This window comes from Echeneis naucrates, chromosome 3 (assembly GCF_900963305.1).
Source record: "Echeneis naucrates chromosome 3, fEcheNa1.1, whole genome shotgun sequence".
NCBI lineage: Eukaryota > Metazoa > Chordata > Actinopteri > Carangiformes > Echeneidae > Echeneis > Echeneis naucrates.
In genome coordinates, this window is record NC_042513.1 from 22,883,445 (window position 1) to 22,909,941 (window position 26,497).

General features: G+C 42.3%; 1 protein-coding gene across 1 annotated transcript; it reads right to left on the bottom strand.

Annotated features, from left to right (window-relative positions):
• Positions 1-2,746: 2,746 nt before the first annotated feature.
• Positions 2,747-26,068, bottom strand: znf710b (zinc finger protein 710b). The gene is made up of 5 exons (XM_029499148.1): positions 25,952-26,068; positions 7,573-9,144; positions 5,249-5,440; positions 4,757-4,928; positions 2,747-4,241 (listed from the first exon to the last, which is right to left on the bottom strand). Exons 2-5 carry the CDS (start codon positions 9,100-9,102, stop codon positions 4,060-4,062), a joined length of 2,076 nt encoding a protein of 691 aa, XP_029355008.1. The 5' UTR covers positions 9,103-9,144; positions 25,952-26,068; the 3' UTR covers positions 2,747-4,059.
• Positions 26,069-26,497: the final 429 nt, after the last annotated feature.

Sequence of the window (26,497 nt, forward strand, 5' to 3'; positions counted from 1 at the left end):
TTTCTATTGACCAAAATCTGGCAACAGGAACGTGTTTCCTGAATGTGTGAGATGTCAGAATAGCACTGTGAAATATTTAGTCTGATCAGTGTTGAGTGTGGGTGGAGTTACTACTTGGCTTCCTGGAGGAGCTACAAGAATGATTCAGTGAGACATTGTCTCAAGGGCAGCATGAGTTAAACCCACAAGTATTCCAGAATGGAGAGCTTGTGGAGGGCACATCACAGAGGTTTCAGCCAAATGGCAATCCCAAATGAACTCACAGCTATGCATAGTACAAAAAGCCTTCCACATGCAGTTCCATTTCATATTTCATTATCGTGGATTTGCTTCGATGAGCCTCTCGCCAGAAATGCATCAACAAAGCACTGCTTGCCTGTTAATTTTCCATCATGTATGACCTCCTGTGCGTGACGGAGAGCAGAGTTTGTACCAGCAGGGGGCTATACCTGACAGGAGACTTGGCAAAGCCTTTCTCTGTGGAGGGAATGGCACTGAAACACCAGCAGATGTCGACATGGTAACGATCAGCCAGCTGTGTGTGCTGGACACCAAGGGTACCACTAAAGACTTGAACTTTTCTGCTTCATATTGCTCTCTCATGAAAAGGTGCCTGCTCATCAGTATTAGTAGACAATCTAATTCACTTCAACATCTAGACTATTCAGCTGTCAATAAATTAGGTTATAATGTTATAACAGCAAGCTAGACGTTGACTAAAATAGACTTAAAATACCTTCATGTGTTATAAGTTTTTTAATATATTGTTATTTCCACTCTTCAATTTCACATCAAAGCATTTTGTCAGACATTTACTTTAGAGCTAGAGACGATACTAGTCCCCATCTGCCACTCCTTAGTCATTAGATAAGTCAAAGAACATGAATGTTTTTTTTTTTTAAATCTCCTGAAATTACAAAGTGCTAAGGAAGCTCCCACCTGATGTGATGTAAAGATGCTGGAGAGTCATATCGCTGCGCATCTTGATCGATCTTGTCCTGGGAAAAAAATACAGCATCTGTGGAAAAACACACAACAGCCATAAGACAGTGCAGGACGTGTCCATGTGTGCGCACTCAGAGGGTCGAAACTGGAGTTGAATGAGGTTTCAGAAAGGCCCAAACACTGCAGTTCAGTTCTCACACCAGGAAGTGTCCACAGATAAAACATTGACCTCCTGCATCAAATACAATTTTAAACAACATGCTGACGGAGTTTATAGGATTAGAAATCAAGAATGGAAAAAGCCTCCCCTTTCACACTTTGCAGAAATGTGCACAGTGCAGCAGATAATGTTGTCTGGCTTGTGTGTGTGTGTGTACATCTTATTTCAATTTTGCTTTATATTTGCTCTTTTGAATCCTTTTGTCATCAAAATTATTAGTTGAAACAACTCAGGACAATATTATTGAGCACTGATAATATTAGCAGTTTCTGCTGAATTACTGAACTGCCCTTGGGATCCATCTTTACCAGTCGAGGTGGTGATGTTTTGTGCAGGATCTGGTCTATGACTGACATGTTTTGAGCTGTGCCCAAAGAGAGTTCTCTTCTCCGCAGTGAATCTTTTCCGTCGTGCTCTTAGAGCCCTTTAAATGCCATTTAGCAAACTCCAGTAACGCCATAATATGCCTCTCACTTTAAGTGGCTTCCGTCTAGCTGCTTTCCTATAAAATGCTCATTGATTTAGTACTGCTGAGATGCTGTCCTTCCAGCAGGTTCTCCCAGCTCATCTCCTGTTCCCCTTCAAGGCTCCGGCTCCTCTTACCTGGTAGCTTGGACCAACAATTTCTAAAGGTGTGGTCGGAATATTCTTGTAAATGAAGAGTGAACATATCATTATGCATTAAAATTCAATCTACAATCTACAAACATGATGTTCACCGTTGTATCTGGGAAACAGCAGGAACATCCAAACGACAAACACACAGAGAAGGATTACAAGTCCAGTCGCCATCATTTAAACTAGAGAACCTTTATTAAATAATTCATGGTCAATTTCCATGAGGTCTCAGTTTGATATTCCTCTGAAAAAAAGAAGTAGCAGACCATTCCTCTGGTTTAGTGTGCATATCAAGGCTGACCTGCATGGCAGGACAGGGGGAGCAAACAGTCTTCCCCAAAAAAATACTATGAATAGCAGGACTAGTGTCAGTCCACTTTCAACTCAACTTTTACAAATTCTAACTCAAAATATTTCCTCGATTTATTAATCTACACACTGGCTTCCGAATCCATTCAGTGTTTTTTCTTCGTTTAGACTGATAGTTGGTTTTGTTTCTTTTTCTGATGAGATACAAATCAGCACTTCCAGTTTACAGAGGTTGAGACGAGAACCAGAACAAAACCTGAGCCTTATATTCCGTGGACAAATTCAACAGAAAAAAAATATTTTAGCCACAAAAAAGGCCAATATATATATATATATTTTATATCACTGGAAATTGGCTCATTATGTATATTTTGGAACATTTTATTTTACCAAACAGCCCTGTCCTTTGGAGCACCATTTCCTCAACCATTGAATTACTTTTACACAAGCGGAAATGCAGTTGTGCTTAGTAATACAGTTGGTCAGCGGCCAAGAGAATGAAGTTCCATACTAAGGTGGATGGTTGATGGCAATATAAATTTCTTAAAGAAAAACAAAAAACATTTGAAACAATATGTCCACTGCAATAAATCCCTCCACTTCTGTGCCTGTTACAACCTCTCGCTACTGGAAGGTGACTATGCCTGACACAACGGCCACATCAATAAACCAAACTATCACTTGTAGGAGGAAGATTTTTTTTTTTTTTTTCTGAAATAATTGAATTGAAAGTAAAGTGCAAATAGCCCTGGTTTTAAGAGTGCTGGAACTACAAAAAAAAAAAAAAAACCAAACTGCTGATTCTCAATACAAATCGCGCATTCTTCAGCTCACCTTTGAACTGAATACCCATATCTAGGAAACTGCACTTAACGAAAACCTATTGAGAAAGCATATCTGTTTGTTTTTAATAATATTGCCGTTACGGGGTTTAGAAGATTCTCCGATCTTATTTCCCCAAGCTCTTCTCCTTGAGGCAAATGAGTTCACTCTCACTAAAGATGGGCTTCACAGAAAAATGTCAGGTCTCAATGAAAAAGTGCTTTGAATTGTTCACTCAGTAATTCAAAAACTAGAGCAGTAAATTCACTAAACTGGACTGATTATTAATGGAAAGCTACACCATGTGAAACAAAAACCAGGGTGAACACACTGCATGTGGCAGAGTCGTTTGTACAGTGAGAGGACCCGACACGCCGGCGACGCGGTCTTCTGGCATCAGCCGAAAATTGGACAGTAGCAACTTTGGTAGTAAGTGCCAGTTGGGAAAAAAAAAAATAAAAAAAGTCCCGGTGCAAATAGCACAAACGCACTGAAATCCCAGCCTGGGTAACTTTGAAACTGAGGGCTGGGAACGGGCAACGACAATTGGAAACGGTTTAGAAAGAGCAAACCTATGAGTATGTTGTGACTATGTATCAAAAGTTCGATATACAGTGAGTAAATAGCCGACACGGTGAGAGTTTAATTGTATCTAGCTGGCACTTTCAGTCAAAAATATAAGGGCATACGTCGTGAATGACAAAAATGGCAAAATGGTAAACAATTTTCTATCATGTCAAGTGTAACTGATGGTTCCGCCACTGTCATCTTCGTTTTTTGTTTTTTGTTTTTTTTTCCTCTTCAAATAACTGATACATACACACAACATACAGATTTTCACTGTCCGCCTGGCAGAGTCTTGGAGTCGGTTCGTACTAATCCCAAAAAAGGAGCTCCAGACCGTGTCAACAATTTCAGTGTGTCTGCTATGAGCAACAGAGCTGAAACGTGTCCTTTGAAGCGTGTCTCCCTCCTTGGCCCCCCATCAGAGTCCGGCAGTTCTGGCTCTTCTGGAAGGAGGCCTTAACTAAAAGAAAACCCCTTCACCAGAGTCTCTCAGAGCCTTGACAACAACTGTAATTTTCCTCTGCTTTGGAAAAAAGAAAAAGAAAAAGCCCAAATAATGTTTTCTGGTCCATCAGCACTCAGGGTGTAGTATAGCTGCTTGTATCCTTGCCAAAGTTGTAATACTCCTCCATGTCCTCCATGTTTGCTGTCGTGAGTTTAGTGAGGTTTTGGGAGCCACTGTTGTCCATATTGTCTGGTGATGTAAAGCTGAAGTTCTGTCCTTCATATTCCCCCTGGTTTTCCATTTCTGGTAGAACTTCTGCAAAACATAGAGAAAAAAAAAAAAAAAAACACAATGAATGAACAGAATTGTAGTTATTGCTATTTTCAAATTCAGCTTGACAGCTTATTTTGTTGCTGGTATGGTATTAAAAAAAAAAAAAAAGAAAAAAGGAAATCAATACAAAATGTCTCAGGGGCAACAGTAGCACAATTAGAAAGAATGAAAGACATGAAAAGCCAGCGTTTGAACAGAAAATGTGAAAAAGCAAAACAACATATTATGAAACAGGCCCCAGCTGAAGTCAGCAGCTGCGACTGAGCATGACGGGGTCCAAGCCTGTTTATGTTTGTGCACGCACTGACCACAACAAACTATTATAGGTTACTTGAACATTTGACTGAAACCCTCAGTACTGGAGAGACACCAAATATGTGTTTTTTGATGTTGGCTTCAAAGCCGTTTTGGACGATTTATCGGAGACGTGCTTACGACAGAAAAGGGGCACAGAACCAAGCTTTCAGCAAAGTGAAAGTACGAGCAGCAGTTCTCACCTTGTCCCTCTGGAGAAACGTCCATTCCATGCTTGACCTTCATGTGCCTGCTGAGGTTCCCCTTCAGGTTGAACTTACTGGTGCAGTAAGGACACTTGAAAGGCTTACTGCCAGCATGGAGGTGCATGTGGCCCAGCAGGTTGTACATTCTGTTGAAGGACTTTCCACACACCTGACGACATTCACAAAAAAGTGACATTTATGGGCACAGATATGAATAGAAAAGATGCGTCTCCAAGTAGTCACTGTCGGATGGAGGTCTGTGATAAACTCTTTCCTCGTGACAACATTTGGTTCCAACGTCTGAGATTATCTCTGATGGCAATAATATGAATCAGATTTTTCCCAAAGCCACATGTTAAACCCCTCTAAGCTGTTTCCTAGCAGCAGATTTATCCAAACAACACACACACATTAAAACACATGTAGATTACTTAGAAAAGCTTACATTTGCTACCTTTTTTTTTTTTTCAAGTTAGTTCAAATACGTGCCTTGCATTTGAATGGCTTGACAGGCAGGTGGACAATCATATGGGTCTTGAGGGTCTGTTTCTGGATGAAGCTTTTGAAGCAGACGTGACACTGGAAGGGTCTCACACTGTTGTGTATGAGCATATGTCTCTTCAGGTTGGCAGAGAGGGTGAACTCTCGAGAGCACACGTCACACTTGTGGCCTTTCATCCCCTGCAGAGTCCAAAAAAAGAAAAATATTAGTCATACCAATAAAGCAAAGTCAGCTAATTTCTCCCTTGTCACGTTATCTGCGTGACGTGATCTCAGAGACTTGAATTGGGGAAATAACGAGCCTGCTGATGCTCCGTAGCCTCCATCAGCACGTGACTGCAAAGCCTGCCATGACTAAGTCAAATCTCAAGAGTAGAACAGCGGTGATACTCTGATGTCCATTACTATTAAATGTCCTCAAATCTGCTCAGAAATCCAACCTGGAAATGAAAAATTCTGGTGTGTTGGTGAGTCACAGACAAAAACAGCTAATTGGCAAAATGTAAACACGTACAGGTTTTAACTAACTGAATTCATGGCAACTTCCTGGTTGCATCTTTTAAAGAATCAAGGAATAGTAGGAATGATCATTTTTTAAACACAGATAACACTCACCACACAGATGCATGATAGATTTTTCTTTATGTTCCACCAGACAAACACAGAAACTCTGTCTAAACAAGTTTGGGGCTGCGTGTAAGAGGCGCCTAGAGTCGTTTCATTTTGGCTTTTGTTTGGACCCCAGTGAAAATCATTCCTAACTTAATTTGTACTGAAAAACTTTTAACATCTAATTTCATCTACAAAAACACTGGGAATGTTAAAAGGGTCAGCTTTGTTAAATTTTTGAACCTAATGATATTTGCATCTTGTCTGAGAGGTCTCTTTTACCACACAAGAATCCATGGCAGCCATTTTAGATGTACTAAGAGGTTAGAACAGTCCTGAAGCAAAAGCCTCTTTTATATACTGCTCCTGTGATATGCTCAACCATGTCCCACAGGAAATGTAGAAACACTGAGAAGCAGGTCAGAGAGCAGACTGTTCTCAACACCTGAGGTTTTATGAATGCGCTGCTGCACACACACACGCACGCACGCACACACACACACACACACACACACACACACACAAACTCCACTGTGCAAACACAGGCAGCAGTCAAAAGAAGTGGCAGTGAATAAGTCGAGTCTGGGTTATTGACGAATGAATCTGTGCTACAGGTCACAAGCAGGTCAAGAGTCAGCGTTTGTAGGAGCAGACAGATCCGGCAGGTTGTCGGTCTGCACAAAAAATAGGCTGTGTGGTTACTGCCCACCAGGGGGAGCAGTGACCAGACATGAAGCTCAAACACAAGATGCAAGACAGGCAACATTTCCTCTAATGAGCGTACAAACCCCTCCATCATTTCCATGATGTGAGGCCTGGGGATTCGGTTGTTTCGGCAGTCTTAACTTTTTCTGCTGCTGCTAAATTCAGCATTTTCTCCCTTTCCACTTTGTGTGCTTTCCCATTCTGTATTTTATCAATTGTGTGTGAGTAAGTGTGCCGAATAGGCAGGGGGCTCTGAGCAATTACAGACAGCTCACTCAGACAAGGATTATAATGAGGAGGACACAAGGACGCCTGATTTTGTGCACGTATAGAATCCCACTTATGAAAATGCAGCATGAAAGACAAGTGTCTATTATAGATCTCATTTCCTTTGCTGTTTGAGTTTCTCACCGTTAATTAAAATACATTTTTGAAAACTTTCAGCTGAATTGAGGCGTTTACAGCAGACCAGTCCTGCTTTATTAACACGAGCAAACCACTTTTAAAGCTTGAAACTCAATTATCTTGATGATTAACCCGGGAGACATATTCTGGGGCTTATTTAAATTGAAGACTGAATGGATTTAGATTATCTGTACTACATCTCAGAATAACGATAAAGGCCTTGAAAACTTTGTATGTTGCATGAAATGACTTCATATCTCTTCATTGTACTTTAATAACATTCAGTTGGGCTACTAATGAACCTTTGGGAGATTTTGATGGAGATTCTTCCATTCTGACAGTGAGACACAAAAAGATTGAGGATGCCTGCCAGGCTAAGTGCTCCTACCTGTCTACTTCACCCAGATCTCAGAGGGTAAAGGACAGATGAACAGTCCAATAGAGAATCCAAGATCCAATAGTGCCTCTTTTATTTTTGCATTTGCTTTTGCTCTCGTATATCATTTTCTTCAACATGACAACAAAGACAACAGCAGTGTTGTGATCTATATATGTGATATTTGCAGTGAGCTGGCCGGTGCTGGTGTCGGTACCTTATGTGTGAGTGAGTGCTGGCGTAGGTGGTGGAGCTGCACGAACTCCAGGCCGCACTGGGAGCAGGTGTAAGGCCTCGGGCTCTGGTGCTTCAGGAGGTGGTTCTGGAGCTGGCTACGGTAAGCAAACGACTTGTTGCACTCAGTGCACTGGAAGGTGTGGGGACCCTGGTGGCTGGTCTGGTGGCGTTTGAGGTGGGCGTACGTGGGGAACTCCATTCCGCACTGCGAGCACACGTGGCAGCGACCCCGCTCGTGCTTCACCTCATGCGCTCGCAGCTCGCTGGGATAAGCGAAGCCGCGGCGGCAGAAGCGGCAGCTGTACGGCTTGACGTCAGTGTGCTGGAGCATGTGTCGCTTCAGGTGGCTGGTTTGGGTGAAGCCCTTCTTGCAGACGGTGCACTTGTGGGGCCGTGTACCTTGGTGGGTTAGCAAGTGGGTTTGAAGATGACTGGGCTGCTTGAAGAGTTTCCCACAATGAGGACAGGCGTGTGGTTTGATGCCATTGTGGCCCAGGATGTGCGTGACCAGGTTGTACTTGGAGGTGTAAGATTTATCACACATGCGGCACTTCCAGCGCTTCAGACCGTCTCCCACGTCCACACAGTAAGATTCATCGATCTGGATGTTGATGTCTAGCCGGTCCACTCTGCGACCGCCGTGCCGTCGTGGAGGCTGAGGGTGGGGAGGCGGCTGTTGGTGTCCTCCTCCACTCCCATCTGCCCACATCATGCTCTGGCTGCTGTCTTCATATTCTCCCCCCATCCCCATTTCCCCCGAGTCATAGCTGCCTACTTCGCTGGTCTGGAAGTAGCTGCTGATAGCTTCTTCCTGCTGCGTGGGCTTCATCATGTTGTTTCCCTGGTGTTCCACCTCTTCTTCATCCTCGCGGCCACCTCGACCGTGGCCTGCCATGGGGCGCTGGCCCTGCAGTCCCCTGTGGGGCTGCTCCCCTCCTCTGTGACCCACCTGTGGGGGAGGAGGATGGCCGTGCGTGTTGGCTTGCTGCTGGTTAGACGCTTCCCGCTCACACTCTGCACAGTTCTTGTTGGTGCCTCTGAGGGTGGCTGGATCGACTTGTACTAAACCTCCTCTGGGAGCCAAGTTGTTGAGCATGTGGACACAGGAAGACATTCCAGAGTTCACCCCTTCCCCTTTCACATGGGACGAGGAAATGTCCCCGCCTTGAAGGCTGTGACGATCGGGGACTACCATTTTCCCGTCTGGATGTTGGGGCGGCCCCTGCTGCCATCTCCTCTGGCTGCAGCTGGGTTGCATCTGACCGTCTTCTCCCAAGTTTTCACCTAAGTAATCTCCGTTGGCTCCGATAAGCTGGTCTGCGTACTCGTAGTCGACACCGTCTACTGGGGGCGCAGGGGACTCTTTGGGTTCGCCGGTGTAGAAGCCGTTAGGTGCAATAGTAGCTCCAAACACTTCATTCTGGGAGATGAGACCTAGCACGGCGGCCTGGGCCAAGGACAGCACAACTACTGGATCTGTCTGTGTGCCTATGTCCACCAGCCTGGCCATTACCTTGGGCTCACATCTACCCAGGCGCCGGCTCGCCTCCTCCTGGAGCAGAAAGAGACAGACAAGCAGATGGTCAAGACAACAGCACAGCAATTAAGAAATATAAGCTGGCCACACAATTACAGTTGTCAAATTGAGTTTGTTAAGACAAGGAAAGGCTAGGAAAACAACTGAGAACACAAGCCTGCTTGCTGCTGAGAACCGGCTACAAGATCAGTGCTTTCTGGGCTGGTTGTTGCGAGAGAGGGAATCAGAAAGAAACAGGGTTTGACTTTAAACGGCCATTTATTCAATCACTTGGAAGTTTTCAAATTTTCGCAAATTCAAGTCAAACCTCGTCCCAAAGCAGTCCGCGGGGTTCAAGAAGTCACACACTTTTAAATCTAGTGACACTGTCCTAACTCAGCCTGCAAACCATATATGGTTTGCATATGTGTGTGTGTGTGTGTGTGTGTGTGTTTTGGGGGATTAGGTGGCCTACTGATCTACACACAACACTCAAATTTAAAGTATGAGAGAGGAAAAAATGAGACCCAAAAAAAAAAAAAAAAAAAGAACAAGATTAGAGAAGAAACAAAAACAGGAGAGAGCGGTGGGGGGGCAGAGAGGAAGAGGAGGAGGAGGGACCGAGGAAGAGCTTAGAGCAGGCATGAGTCTTGTGGGGAGGGGGGAGAGGAAAAAAGAAAATGAAAGGTAAATGGAGAATGAGGGAGAGATAAGGAGAAGGGGGGAGGGGAGGGGAGACAGGAGGGAGGGAGGAAGGCTGAGAGAGAGAAAAAAGACACTAGAGAGGAAGAGAGGCAAGGAGGGAGGCAAGGAGGGGAGGGCTGAGAGAAAGAGTGAGAGGGTGAGTGTGAGGCAGCAGGCAAAAGAGAGCAAGAGGAAGAAAGAGAAAGAAAGATATTATGTGGAGACAGAAAGAGGGAGGGAGGGAGGGAGGGAGGGAGGGAGAGGCAGCGAGCAACCAGGAGACAGAGGGAGAAAGAAATGACAAAATGAAAGCCAGACAAAATGAAAGATAAAAAAGATTGTGAGGAGAAACAGATGAGGGGGAGGAAAGAAAAATAAATAGGGAGGAAGAGTTGACAGAAGCTCAAAAGATGACAAACAGATAAGGTGCTAATGAGTCAATGCCAGAGAGAAAACCTTAATTAGTGAGAAATAAGAAGTGGTAACTTAAAAAACAAAAAACAAAGAAAGGATCAGAGCATCTCTGGCAGCAGCTCTCTACCTGTCTTTCAGCTTCAACGGGATCGAACCTGTGACGCCGGCCAACTGCCACTGAAACATGCTACGAGTGCGAGCCAATAAACTCACCACGCTCCTCCTGCTGTGAGGTTTCAGGTGCTTTAAGGATCTCATTCTTCAGTGTGAGTGTTGAGTGAGAACAGGCAATGGTCGCCTCTTATTTATATGTGAGGAGGCGGAGCTTACTTTGCCCGCCTCTAGCCCCCTCCACCTTTTTTTTTTCCCCCCCTCAACACAGTTTCAGTAGTGACTCTGGTCACACCAGCACAAACAAACAAACACACAAACAAATATTCCCCAGACAAACGGGCATGTGGCCGGCAGGTTTTTACAAAGAAACACAGCTCATCTATCACTGACACACGAGGCGCTCCTTGATAGTCTGCTGATAAATGGGCTAAGTCACCTCAAAGTCATCAGACAACAAAAATAAAATCATCACATCAGTCTGAAATTGTGGATGGACCAGGCTGCCCGCTCCTCAGTCACCCACCAACATTTCCTCCATCTTCCTCTGTCATTCTTTGTTTCTGCCTATCCCTCTCTCTCTTCCTCTATCTTTATATCCCTGTAGCTCCTTTTCAGTTTCATCCATGTATCACTCCCCCTCTTTCTCTCTCTCTCCCTCTCTTTATGTGCCTTTTTCTGTTTCACTCTCTCATTTATCAAGTAAGGTTTTTGAGTAGGGGAAAAGTGGCAGAGGATGGTTTTGTGCACAGACTGACGGATGCAAGTATGTGATAGGAGAGGGGAAGAAGAGAGGGGAGAAATAGATGGAAGGTGACTGACAAGGAGATGAGCGAATAGAGGAGAAAATGGAGAGAGAGGGAGAGCGGGAGGAGGAGGAGGAGGGAGTGGAAGGAAAGAATACTAAAGGAAAAGAAAGGGGAGGGGGGAGACAGAAAGAGAGAGAGGGGGATGGGGAGAGAGGAGCAGAATGCAGTAAAAGAACAGGAAGAAATGGAAGATGGATTCAGGGAAGAAACAGACAAAATGAGAAGGAAAGGACAGAATAAAGGTGTTGTACCACTCCATGAATCACAACCCCTGCCGCACGCACTTCCCCCGCCTCCACCCTCAATCGCACAAACTGGGCTGAGGACCGACACTTCAGGAAGCATCAAGGGTCAAGTGTGAAGAACTTTCATCTCATCATGGCATCTTGCGACTGACGGGCCGCCGCCAAAATTACGCATAAAAGGATGAGACAGCCGTGGAGTTGTGAGGAGGTGCCAACGGTGGCCCGGAGAGTCCACAAAGGTCATGAATATAACGACGATGGTGACATTAAGGCAACGCTAAAGCAGCAATGCATGGTGGGTAAGGAAAGATAATAATAAGAAAAGAAAAACTAAATATATTTAATATACATTTAAAAAAAAAAGAAAAGAAAAAACACATATGACACTCAAAAACTCAACATGTTGGCTTGTTTGCATTTTGCAAGAAACACTTTGGCAGTGTGGATTCATGGGGGGAACCAATGATTGATTTCCTTATGAATTAATCTTCCCAATATTTTCTTGACACATTCACGAATTGTCTGGTCTATAAAATGCCATTAAACTATGAACGTTTTCTCAGAGATTAAATTACAATTTTTCTACTTGTCTTCTGTGAGCTGTGAGTTTAGAAATCCCGATTAATGTCATAAAATACAAAAAAAAAAAAATAATGATAATAAATAATTGAACAATTTTTGAATTAACAGAAATATATATCCATTATAACAACTGGTGCTTAAAATCAACCAATTAATTATTAAAGTAATTGTTCCAGCTCTGAAATAAACAAACATTTAGTTTGCTGTGAATGGGAGGCTGATTGTAATCATAGATGGTGATGTGCATTATTAATGAGGGTGTGACTCGATGCATGGATTTGGAAAGATGTGTTCTCTCTACACAATAAACAATTAATCTACACGAAGCTACGATAACAAAGAACACAGCTGCAGAAATATCAGCTCCAATCCAAATGTGAGGACACTGACAGCTCTGTGTTTTACAACAGGCTGCACAGATGTTTTTGTGTAGACTTTGTTTTTTTTTTTTTTTGTTTTAGTTCACGTGGCTCAGGTGAGATATAAATACAGTAAAATAACACAAGTCTAGGTGCAGATGTGTTCAGCAACTGAAAAGAAACCGATTACTTAAAAAAGAAGGATCTGATTGAAAGAATCTAATCAAACAATAACTGGAGGCCTCTGTAAATAAAAAATAAAATATAAAGCCCTGCTTGATTAGAACATATTTTGATACTGATTATTTGATCAACAGAAAAATTTCATTGATCGTAACTAAAAAGTTGAGCTGATTTGTTTGTGTTTCTAAGCTTCAGTAAAAGTTACTTTTTTTGTGAAAAGGTTTAAAAGATATTTTCAGACTTTGCTTTAGACGTTAGAAAACTGTGGAGTAAATTTACCATATCTTGGTTTCTCTTACACTTTTTCATCTATTAAAACTATTTACAAATTACACTCGTAAAATTTAGGGTTGAATTTTCTCACCAACGCTTTTTTAACAGTGTTAGGGGGCTAATATGTACATTCGGTTTCAAGTCCATGTTTAAAAAAAAAATAAAGAAAGAAATAGCAACAATAATAGTGTTATTGTCATGAAAAATGTTCCTTCTCATTTGCTCAGTGTTCCATTAAAAGGCCAGTTGAGATGTGTTTGTCTTTCTTCTACTCTCAACTTCACTGATTTCCGTGTTTTCATCTTCAAAATAAAACATCTGTTTTCTCTGGTTATACTACAGCCCACCTCATGTCAATCACAACCCAGTCAAGCACAAAAAACTATCTGAATACGCCGAGTGCAGTCTGCATCTCAATCAGAACATATATTTTTGATTTCAATCACATTATGTGTCAATACACCCAGTAAGGGTGTACAAAAAAGGGACAAAAAGGAACAATACAACTAAGTATAAGAGCTGAAACACGTCAGTGTCTTTTGCACAGCGTTTTAACTAAACTGCCAGACTTCATGTCAGATTTCTTACATTCCCTTTTATTTCTTATTATAAAAGGTTTCTGTTTTCTTGTACCAGATATTTGATAAATTTTTCCAATACCAAGAAACTAATTATATAATTTCCCAATGTGTCTTCACAACATGTCAGGGGTGTGACTTAACCCTCTGAAATCATGTCATCTTGAGGTGAAATGTTTAGTAGATAGAAAAGAGAAATATGAATTTTTTTTTTTTTTTTTTTTTAAGCTTGCGTAATCCAACCCAACACATTTATTGAACACGTGTAGATTTACGCAAGAAATTTGGGACAAGTCCGTTTGAGAAGTCTGGTTGTAATGGATAACACTCGCCAGAGCAAACCTTTACGGCCAAAAACACACAACCACACAAAAGGAAACTAACAGATCAACAACTACATATTCACTGGTACTGGCTACTTTTCAGTTTTTTGTTTTTGTTTGTTTGTTGTTGTTTTTTTCCATCCATTGTAAATGATGCACATTTGGAAAGCAATAAACAAATACTTTGGACTCAAAAGGTGAGAGCCATTTTTGTCATTAACATCCACTTGATTAAGAAAATAATTTTGATTAAAGCCATTAAGTGTAAAAAGTAGCACACAAACAGCATCTCCCCTCAGGGCAGTATTAATCCTCAGACATTCACTTGAAACCATCAACCAGCATAAATTGCCAGCCACCATTTGCTTAGATTTGTGCTCACATTTCTCAGTTTGAAGTTTTATTTTGTTAATTTTAATCTGCATTTCTTTTATTTTGGCTTTAGGCGAAGATCAGAAGAGATATTTGTGTTGAGTCAAGGTTTAATGCTGGAGAATCTGGGGTTCTGTAGAAAATAAAGTGTGTCCCAAAGTACTGCAGTAATTTTGGTGACTAATCCAAAAATTCAGTTCCCAAAACTCCTAAACTTTCCCTACTAACAATTCCTGTTTCAATTTAAAAAATTATATCATACATGTTACACAAGAGTAGTATATAGAGACACAGGACTATGGGTTTCTGTTGTGATCAAGACTTTATCAACTTCCTTTTTGAGAAGTCATAGTCCATCTATAATTGTGGCACAGAGATCAAAATACTAGAATAATATACCTAGACACGTAATCGTCAACTCCAAACTGCTGTTATCCGTGCACACAACGTCTAAGATATTTTAGCAACTGGACTGTAACATCTGGGACCATGAGCACCTGAAACAGCTCCTCCCTCCCTTTGAGTGACTTTGGAACCAAACTCAGTCCAACAAGCAGCATCTGTCTTTCCCTCTGCAGTAAATCCTCCACTAACTATCAAAAGGTTTGCCCCGTCTGGCTGTGCAGACTGAGGAGCTCGGTTTATTGGACCATACTGTGTATCAAGCGTGAACCTGGGAGGTGAGGCAGTCACCTGGTTCATCTAGTTTACATGTCTCGGAGCATAACGACTTTCATTTGTGATTATTCGTTGTCAAGATTGTTGGCCACTTGTTGAATATGAGCAAACAGAAACAAGCACCATGTCGGGCTTGCAAGGCGGCCAGATTGTTAAAAGAGATATGCAATTATATTTTGGGTTAGTGAGAATAGCAGAGGTCAGTTAATGGCCCCATAAATGGACAGGTTAAAAGAAATAAACACAACATGATGGTAAGAGAAGCTTTTTGTTCAACGTGCTGCTTTTATTCTAGAAATATAACAGTTTGGACCCCAGTCTGTTTGTTTCTTCTGCGATGGAAAAGTATTTTTTAATAAAGTTTCACAAATGACACGGAGGGATCGTGGTAAACAACAGGATAGAGAGAACATGGAGGAAAGAAGGCGAGAGAGAGAAAAAGGGAAACAGCAGAGGACAAAATGGGGCGTAATAGAGGAAGCAGAGAGAGAGAGAACAGATGATTGCATGGAATGAAAGAGGGATTGAAGGGGGAGGGAGGGGAGGAGATAAAGGGAACGGGGATGGGAGGGGGAGTGAGTGAGCGAGTGAGCGAGTGAAATGGAGAGAGGAGAGATAGAAAATGAGAGGCAGCGGTGGGGGAGGGGAGGATGTAGTAGAGGGAGAGCAGAGAGAGAGAGAGAGAGAGAGAGAGATAGGGCAGGGAGCAACGTGAGAGTGAGAAAGAGAGAGGGAGGGAGGGGCAGTATGCAACGTGAGAGAAGAGAGAAAGAGAGAGAGATAGGGAGAGGCAGAGAGAGAGAGAGAGAGAGAGGGGAGAGGGAGGGGTAGAGCGTGATGGAAACCGAGAGCAGGAGAGGAAAAAAGGGAGAGAGAGAGAGAGAGAGAGAGACAAGGAGGGAGGGAAAATGAAAGAGGGAGGAAAGAGGAGAGGAGGAAAGAGGAACAGAGAGAGGGGGAGGGGAAGAGAGCTAGAGCGAGAAAAACAGAAAGAGGTAGAAAAAAATAGGGAGCGAGGGAGGGAGAAAGAGAGCACAAAACCTATCTCGCTCTATTTTGAGGTTTCACAAACATGGCTGCACCAAAAGAGGGAGCAGAAAAAGAAGAATGGCATTGTTGGCTTTTTACAAGTCCAACACACACGCACACACAAAAAATATGAAACATGCCTGTCATTCATAATCGCCTATGTTAATCATCGTTGAGCGAAGGCAGCTTCATTCAGTTATATTGTATTGTGTCTTTTTGCTCTCGACACCACAGTGCTGATAGATGGGCTGATGTTATCTCTGCTGTAATATCGGGGTGAGACAACTGCACCCCTCCATCGCTCTCCTCATCCTCATCTCATCCCTGGATTCAGTTCCAACGTGAGCCACAGGTTGAATCCTACACAGTGGTTGTACATTGCAGCAGCATTACAAAAAGAAATATGTCTAATTATCCGCTCAGTTGCTCTTAGCGGACGACTCTCACCAGATGATTGCGATACTGGGGTAACTTCTGGGGTCAGCAGGAGCGTCGTCTCAATTTTATGTTTTTGCAATTTGCAGTGAAAGATCACGATCTCCTCGGAAAGTGTGAGTCACTCTCTGAAGAAGAGTGATTTTTGAAATCGCTGCAAACATTACAGTTTGTCCACTGGGCACTGGAAACGCATGATTTCATACAGAGACGTGGTATCAACACTGACACTGAGCTTTTAAGTGGATTGTGTATTTGCTGCGATTGCCCCGCGCCCAATGCAGTTTCTGTGTAAATGTAATCCTAATTCTGGGTTTTATCTTACTTACATCCATTCAGCCTCTGCAGGTCACCAGCTTTTTCTTGGCGCTACAGAATATCTGACTTCATGTTATCGTAGATGAATGATTATTCAGCTGAGTTAGAAACAGTGAGGTATGTAGATTTAAGAGCTGCGCTGAAAGCTGACGTGTTCTCAGCATCATCACAGCTGCGGTGTCATACTTGGAGGAAAAGCTAGATCAGCGCACCGATTCTTTCAGAGCCGCATTTAAGTCACCGACCTCAAAAACATCTAAGATCCATGAGTCTCCATGAGTAAAAGGATTTGCTGTGGAAACACTGAATGATAAAATAAAATGTGCCCACATTTGAATTTGAAGTGATTCTGACGCTAACAGAGGGCCGACAGATGTCTACATAAGAGTCGGTAAATGTGATGCATCGTCAATTTTACGCCTTCCCTGGGCACCAGGAGGAATACAAAGAATACACAAGGTATTTTTTTTGGAATATAACAGTCAGGATTATTAGTTTGGATGCTACAGGCCAAATGTCCCAACGTAACCATCATGATATTGCGCCTGATTCAGCAGTGGCTTATATTTCTGGCCTAAACCCCAGTAGTGTGGATCTAAAAGTGTCAAGACTCTTTTCACTTTTGTCATTTGTTCCTCTGAGCAGAGGACTTGAACAACAACAACTATTTCACCACCATGACAAGTGACAACTGTGATGGGTTTAGGTGTCAGGACACTTAAACGTATCATTCAACGGACTCCAGAGCCGACACAGACCAAACATCCTGCCCCCCGCTGCAAAGCTGCAATCAGTAAACACTCCGGCTGCCCGGCTGTGTGAAGGGTGAACAATTAACAACAAATATTTCTCTGCACTAAATGGCCGGTTAACCATTAGCTGTAAAATCTGCAACTGTTTTCGGCTGCCACCCTGGATTTTTATATTTTTATAAAAAAAATTAAAAAAAAAAGGTACAGATGCTGCTTTCAGAAGGTGGTTTTGACCCTGTGTGGATTAGAGAAAGTCCAAAACAAATTCATACTTATCAACTTTTCCTCGTCTGCTTGAGGTTCAACATGTGAAAAGTCACGAGGTTCCTTTTTCATATACACAACCGCACAAACACACACACAGGCAGACACAAACATACTGTTGCAAGAGACGTTGCGAATTACATTTGTTTGGTCATAAAATGTGATCTCGATCTAAGTCACAAAAACACACAGTTATAATCTTTTGTGTCTTTAGTACTGGACACAGACAGTAAATATTCCACATTCAGTGGTGGAAAAAATAAGTGAACCCTCAGATTCAATAAAGGCTCAGAGCTCCTTTGGCACCAATAATGTATAACAAGGTTGTTGGCTGTCGATCAGACCCGTACAATGTTGGGGGGAGGATTTTTGGACTGATCATTCTTGCAGCAGTTCTGCTTCAGCTCGCTGACGTTCAGGGGGCGGACTGATGTGAATGGACCTCTGTAGGTCGCACCACAGCATCTCTTGAGATCTGAGCTCAAACAGGTGGATTTTCTTTGAGATCGTTCAAAGGTAGATGTTGATGTCGAGGGTCATCATCCTGCTGCATCACTCAATGTCTACTGAGCTTCAGCAGACAGACAGCTCCCCCAACCACCGCTGACACTACCCTTAATGTGACCTGGCTAAACTTGAATTTTATTTTTCGTTTTATTTATTTTTTTGGGCGGGGGGTTTAGGGTTAGGCTGGGTCTGTAATTGCAAGCTGTCCAGATCCAGACGCAGCCAGACAGGATCAAATCGTGATCCTCCCTCAACTGTGCTTCAACCTTTGGGATGATGTTTTCCCGTTGGTATGCACAGCCCTTCCTTTTTACAGCATAGATCGTGCTGCCTGATCTTCCCAAAACAACTCAACCTTAGTTTTATCAATCCTTACATCGGCTGTATTGCTGAGTGTCGAGCTGCTTCCTCTGTGGTATGCCTGTCAGAGCCCTGTGGTCTTTTGTCGCCCTGTACTGTGATCTGCATATGTGTAGACTTGTCCTTCGTTTCCCTCAGGATGAATGAAGCGTCCATCTATCTGTCAGAAGCGATATTAACCAGCTCCTATGATTCCTTTAAGCCTGTAGCTGTTACACTGAGGTTCATTGTTACCTCACTGATCAGGTTGTGTTGTGCCTTCAGCGTCATCTCGGCTGGACACCCACTCCTCGAAAGAGCAGCCAAATAACTCATCTCCATTTATAGACAGTTTGTCTCATGGTGGATTGGTCAGCATCTAAACAATTAGGATGAAAGTCAAAATGTTTGATTATTTCCAGTAACCTGCACCCCCAAACCTGGCTTCACTGAATCTTTTCAAAAAGGACCGGAACAATCTGATCTGAGTCTGTTTATTATGGTGACTTAGATGAAGAAGAAGAGAGCTGTTCTCTACATTTAAGACACGTTGGTAAAGAAATGCTGTTTCTTGCTGCTGCCACTTGGGAGCCCTCATGGAATTAAACTGAGTTTAAATGTTTTTAGCGTAGTTTATAGTTTTAGACAGTATTGCTGTGTAGGTTTGAGGTGTAGCCATCGTATATTTAGGCACCATTTATAGTGGCAGTAAGTACCTGGATGTTTGATTATAGCACAGCATGGCAAAACTGAAAGACCTAGACTTTTAAGGGAGACAATGTTTAAGGGAAAAATCTGAATAAATGCTCGTCCGTAATGAATGTAAATGATTCCATAGAGGTCACAAAGGGTCACTAAACGGTTTAATGAGCGTGAAAGCGATGTGAACTTTGTGGTATGACCGTCACAGTCGCTACATCTGAACCCTGATTTTTCTTCCTCTTCTGGTATCTTTTATCCACAAGCTCATCAAAGACTGTCGGTGATGATGCTTCTGAAGTGTACGATGCCGTGTGATGGATAAATATGATAGGATAAATTTAAATCTGCCATTTACACCTGATGTATGCTGTGACTTCATTTATCATAGATGCTAAAGGTTTCAGAGCAAAAGCACTTTATTTTTTTTCCCCAAAATATTACATAGGACTGTCTGCCCTGATTCTTTTGACTTCATTTTTCCATAATTCTGGACAATTTAAGGGAAAGCATGAGGCGTTTATGGGTCACTGAAATACAGGTCAGTACATTGTGATTGGCCATCCGTGCTCGACCTTGATGCTCAATACTTTGACTCGGCCATAAAAAAGGTAGTTCAACAGGCAATGCATGTGCCAGAGCTGTAGTTAATGTTGGCTTCATGTGCATTTACAGAGCAGGTTTCCTTTATTTTAAATATTCTAACAGTTTAGCCTATGGAGTCTGAGCGATGTGCCCTGTTACGATGCATAGGGCACCCAAACAAGTGCAAGGATTTTAAGAGGGCTAATATTTAAAATGCTATAATCTATTTATGGTCAGCTGTCCTTTGGGAACTAAGCATGTTTACTGCTCCTGGTCACGTCCTCTCTATCCTCTCTTTAAATGAGAGAAAAACAATCTGATGTCACTGTCGCTGCTCTCTTTCTCAGCCCTTCATACAGATTTGAAGGCTTTGCTTACGGTTGTAGAGATCATCAATCCAAACCGACCTAACAGCATGAGAACATTGGCCCCAGATTCAGTTTTATTATTTTTTATTCCTACCATGTCTCACCATGTCTTGTGTTGCAAATAGCAGATAAAAATCTCAAGGCATGAAGGTATCAAACAGAATCACTTTGAGTGGATTTATGGGAAAAAAATATGAAAGTGTCAATAAACTCCGGGTCTGCTGCGCTGTTAAATGCCTCTGTGGGCCTTCCATTTTGTTCCAACGCTTTGAAACCAACAGTTTCAAACTACATCACTCCTTTCCCTTCCTCTCTCCCATCACTCGTTCTTCATGTTACCATGGAAACACCCCCTCCCCTTTTCTCTCCCTTTCTCCCCCTTTTCATCATTTCCTTCCTATCGTTTCTCTTCCAGTATCACATCTAGCACTCCTTCACCGATCTGTTGTTTTCCGACCAGGCAAGTTCTCGGAGAGCACGATCTCCACTCAGCAGGCAGAACAGAAAAAGTCACGGACGGGGCTTAACCTTTAACGTCACTGCACACAAAGTATTTTGGGCGTTACGGTGCATTTGTCAAGTCTTTGATGCTGGGCTAATTTGTAGTGTTTACAAAAAAAAAAAAAAAAAAAAAAACACAATCTCTCTAAAATATATCATTAGAGCTGACAAAATATTCTCAATGAATAGTGTTGACTGAATTGAGAGCTCCAACTATTAATCAGTAAAGTTGATTGACATGAAATTAATTATAAACTATTTGGGTAGCGCTTTTCAATTGTGTTTATGTTTCCCAATTGTGATCGTTTCCCTTGAATGTTGGAAGTTAAATTTATGCAACGTTCATGATGTCACCCCAGGAAATTTTGACAGACATTTTTTCTCTAAATAAAAATACTTAATTTCAACTGATTCATCAAAATAATTCTGAACAGATGATGCAGTTATCAAGATAATCATGAGGCACAGCCAAATCAGGTCAGTGCAATGACCTTCAACTGGAAGGGTCAGCTGGGAATTTCACATTATTTCTAAGAGTTGAATATAGCTGTATTAACCATCAATACTGGATCTTGCAGCAAAAAATGTCTGTTTGGTCTAAACTGATTAAAAACACCGGAAGCTCCTGTATCAAAACTAATTCTCAGCATCTTGTGCACACACACACACACACACACACACACACACACACACACACACACTAAGCAAACTTGACAGCATTGTGTAAAGACAGTATGTGCTGAGGCCAATTGTGAGGATTGTCATCAGGTGTGTTGTATGTGTGGTTTTTATTTTTATTAAAACAAAAACTCCTGAATTTGTTATTACTTCCACAAATCCCAACATGGTATAGCTCATATTCAGTGAAATCTGTAAGAGATTTCTCCCATCCTCCACCTTAGCATAAAGATCACAACAGCAATATTAGCCAAACACCAGATGTCAATCAAACCAGCGGACTGTCTCTGAGTCACGTGAAGAAAAACCCCCTGCACCCCCACATCCACCCCCCCAGAGATGCACCGACTGCTAGCTAGCTGAGCCTGGCTGGTCCGATTCCAGCACAGTGTCACAACAAAAAGCCCAGACAGAGAGAGTGTGAAAGGACAGAGAGGGAACAAGAGAACGGGAAACAGAGACGGTGGGAGAAAGAGACACAACAGATAAGCGTGCACATGCACGTACACACAAGCATGCACACAAATGCACACAAGCTAAAATTACATTCAAGAGGGCATGAACTAGGCCACTGCTCTGAATTATACTGCAAAGTGGTAGTTAGCTGAGTGAAAGAGGCCTCTCAGAGACCTGAAGGCTAAAGGCTAACACTGAATATGGTCATATATATTCTATATACTATACAATTTATAGTCCAGATCATTATGGTCCACTTGTGTCTCCATGCAGGGGTTATTAATTTAGATACATTTAGCATGAAATGGGGTTCAAATGAGGAAAAAAGTATTTGAAAAATCATTTGAGCCATAAAATAGTTTGCAGATTGTATGACACCATGTTCTGTTAAACTGCAGCAAAACAAGTTCAACACTGCTAATCTTTTTCACGCAGAGAGTTTGGCAGGATTTGGGAGGACTGACAGGCACAGAGAGCGACTCACCAGACAACTAGTAACAACTTCACACAGCAGAAGCTGGCAAAGACGGCAACCGACCAGACCAGCAACGAGACCAAAAGTGACAGGCATGACTCGCACCTAAATGAACATTAGAAATTCTAGTCGTCTGCGAAAAACTCCTTCTGCAAACACACCACGAGGCGAACTTCATACAATGTAGTCTGTATTAAAGTGAAGAACTTTGCAGTGGCATTTAGTGTTAATTTATTTACAGCAGTTTGTCCATGAATTGTAACATTTCAACATTTCACGATAGCAAAACTCACGGTGGGGCAACAGGATAAATCCTCCGGCGACCGCAAATATTTGAAAAAATAAATAAATAAAATTCAGCCGCAGTTCATCCAGTGAGAACTTTGACCTGCTGCTGATGGCAATGAAGCGGCCCAACAAAGTCACACTGGTTTATCCTCTGGGGACTTCAAACAAACAATCCAGCCATTCATCCAGCTACATCAACAATAAACAAAAAGAATAATTCACATTCATCCTGTAAGCACCATGAAGATCAAATTTCATGACTGTCAGTCTGCACAGAAGTGGGCCACCGACAGGCATGATGGAAGTAATCACTAACAAGCCATTTGCTGCAGAGATTAGGTCAAATACAGACTGTTGAAGAAATTGCCTTGTAAAAATCATCAATATGAAACAAAAGATGATTTGTTTTTGATCACCATCCTATTTACTCCGATTCTTTTAGCATCTGAAAATATTATAGCTGTGCTCCTTTAATGTGATGAGAAAACATTTATTATTAATAATTGGAGACTAAACTGTCAACTTTCTTCAATAACACAAATAAGGATTTTTTTTTAAGAATTGCAGGATTTTTTTTTTCTAAAAGCATTCTTGCATTTAAATGGGATTTACACACAGGACACAGAAAACAAACTGGCATGACACTGTAGAGGTCGTTCAGCATGGCTGTAACCAACAGGCCTACACTACACATTAGGCCTTTGTGCTTCGAGAAACATCAGCCCCCTTTTTTTTTTTTTTTTTTTTAACCCAGCCTGCAGCAAAGCCAAGCACTGCAATGTGCTGACACCATCATCAGCTATTCTAAACCTTTATCCACAGCTATATTCCCACAACCACATAAAGAAATTGTGGAGAAAAAAAAAAGGACGCCTCATTTTCATTTATAAGTGATGTGTCTAATTCTCAGCGTCTGATGAGATGATTGTTTTTGTTTCTTTTTTTTTTTTCTTTTTTTTTTATTTGGAAATGTCCAGATATGCTTTCTGTTTGGCCATGCTGGACCTAATTCAACACAGTTACCCTGCCAGAGATGATCCATGGATGAATGGCTTATGAACGCTGGCGTAGCATACAGATTGTCTACTAGCAGCAGCAGCAACATAATAACACATTATCGATCCAAACTTCAGGAAATTCATTCATCACTGTATAACTCAAGCCAAAAAAAAAAAAAAAAACTGTTAAGACTGTAGGCATAAATTTTGCAGACAAAGTGCAAGTCTGCGTTGTTGAGAACTTGTCAGTGCTTTTTGTAGATCTTGATAAATTTTCTCGGCATTATTTTTTAATTAAGTTATGGCATCCTAACATTGTGCATTTCAAATATTGATGTTATATGATGATATATGATGTTCAAGAAATCTTTCAACGGCCCAAAGAAAGTAATCCGGTTTATATACCAATACCCAATGGCTGTATAATAATACATCAAACTCACAAGACAGCAAATTCGCTAAAACCGTTCATTAACACAAGGTTAACACAGAGGGCAACAAATATAGCTACCAGCTGAGAGACAACAAGTTTGCATGGCAAATTCAAATTTGCAAAGATGCCTTTGGGCAAAAACAGACTGGAGAAGTTATCATCAAAGTGGAAGTGAAAGAGCTGCAAAACTGCGCCCAGGGAAGCAAAGCATGCCAACAATTCAGATATAAACACGAGACCGAGGTGGAGGTGAACTCTGCATTGATGAAAAAGCGGGCCCACATCACTTGACAGACACTCATAAGCCAATAAAGAGGACCAAAAATAGCTGGACATTCTCAACCTACCAGCTTGATTCAGTAGGATCCCCTCTGACAGAAGGCTACAGTAACACTAGGAAAGGGCGAGTTGGACAGCAGCGGTTGACGCCCTATACGCTCCCCTGGGCACGGAGCTGATTAAGTCAGTTTAAAGTGACATTTCAGGAACCTCGTCTGCTCAAACCGACATCGGATGTGTGTCACTCTGAAGCAGAGAAAACAGTGAGATCTGCAGCACGGATAGAGATGCCGTTGAGGATGCTGAGTCATTTGAATATTTCCATCTAAATGACCATCAATCAGATGACCCGCAGACCACAAGGGGAGGATGTCTTTTTAATTATCGCCAGCCACTGAAGTGCACTGACACTGAACTGCATCGGAGCACATCTATAGGCCCCGGGCTGCCAAACTGGTATGCACAGTATGCAGCTGTATGCAGTGCACCATCCAGGTCGTATGATAAGGCAGGTATGCACGGGCCGCCCCCCTCTGTGTGGTTACCCATTCTGGCTTTTTGACTTTCATTACAGATAAACGGCACAAGGATGCACAAACACATGACACATGGGAGCCCATCACATACCAGGCAGAAGAGGGTTAAGGTTGCTCTGGCCTCATTAGTGCAGTGGAGGATACCTGTGGCCTATCAGTGATCTCTAACAGTCAATAACAGCCCCCCCCCCTCCACCCCCTCCAGGGGAACCAGCAGTCCGGGCTACAGGTTATCTGCTGCAGTGCATCTCCCAATGGGACCAAAACGTGGCCCCAGACTGCGTTACATTGCACCGATGTTAACACGCTTCCCAGCCCAACACAAACCCTCCACCGAACCACCACCCATTCAAAAAGACAAACAAAAACACAGAAAAATGAAAAACTTGCACTGTATCTTTAAAAAGAAACACCCAAGCACAGAAAACTTTGTTGGAGCCGGACCATCTCTGAGGCCTCTGAGGGTCTGGACTGATGATGGGCAGACCCGGACTAATGTGGCCTGGTACAGTCCCTTATTCCCTTTATGTTACCCCCCCCATACACACACACACACACACACACACACACACACACACACACACACACTCCTCCCACCCCAAGTCTCTCCATCCCCCCTTTCGACGCCATCTGTTTGTGGCATGAGAGAATGTGGAAGTAAAAAAAAAAAAAAAAAAAAGAAAAGACGACATTTTGACTGTAGTGGCTGACCCACATCGACCATTTGTTTTCGCTACAGCAGAGAACGGACGGACACACACACACACACACACACACATAAATTTCAATAATAATTAAAAAAAAAAACCCGCACCCAAATAAATTACAAAAAAAAAAAAAAAAAAAAAAAAAGGAAGGACACCCGTCTGCAAAAAGACACCAGAGCCGCCGCTCGCTGCAATTTCCGCGACATTAGACGCAAACATTAATGGCGGTGGACGGCAGGAATTTAATAAGTTACGGTTGAAACACTCCTCCTCCTCCTCCTCTTCCTCCTCCACCTCCTCCACCTCGCCGGGCCGGACAAGTCAGCCACCGCTGCGGCCGCACATTTCTCCCCCTTCCCCACAAACACAATAAATAAATAGAAATATTTATATATATATATATATACACACATATATATCCACAACCGGAGCCGGAGAGAAAGGACAAAACAAAACAAACCACAAAAAAAAAAAAAAAAAAAAAAAAAAAAACCCAACACGCACACAACACTAACAACAACAACAACAACAAAAAAAGCGCGCACACACACACACACACACACACACACACGAAACGACACTCACCTGGTTCCAAAATGGGTTTATGGTGGCGGCCTGACTGGTGGATTCAGATGCGGGGAGCGGAGAAACCCCAGTCAGACCGGAGGAGCCCCGTTGTGTGGAGCAGGAAGGAGGGAAGGGAAGAGGGGCTGACGTGAATGAATAAACAACGGAGCTCCTCCTCAACGCCACAAGTGAAGGCGGAATGTGGCTGACTTGTGTAATTCACCAGCAGCCATTGAACGGCAGCTCTCCTGCAGCCGGTCTTTGATTTTTAAAGAAATCATTCACATAAACGAACCAGCTCCAGAAAGCTCCGGCATCGTGTCTAACCTGAAGGTTTGGCTTTGCTGTTATTATTTTTTTTTTTCTACATTTTTTTTTATTTTATGTTTGTTTAATCTTTTCTTTGTTCTAATTGGTAAAAAAAAATCTTATTGTGCTTTTTTTTTTTGTTTTGTTTTTTTGTTTGTTTTTTTCTGTTTTTTTTTTTTTTTTTTTTTTTTTGTGGGAAATGCATCATTTTTCACGACACATTCATTTCAGAATGGGAACCACCAGATGGCCCCA

Excerpts from the sequence above, each read along its gene's own strand:
- znf710b (XM_029499148.1), bottom strand. The coding sequence starts at position 9,102 with ATGGCCAGGCTGGTGGACATAGGCACACAGACAGATCCAGTAGTTGTG. Across the intron at positions 4,929-5,248 it reads TCAAGCCATTCAAATGCAAG|GTGTGTGGAAAGTCCTTCAA; the intron begins GCACGTATTTGA and ends GAATGTCGTCAG. Across the intron at positions 4,242-4,756 it reads CGTTTCTCCAGAGGGACAAG|AAGTTCTACCAGAAATGGAA; the intron begins GTGAGAACTGCT and ends TATGTTTTGCAG.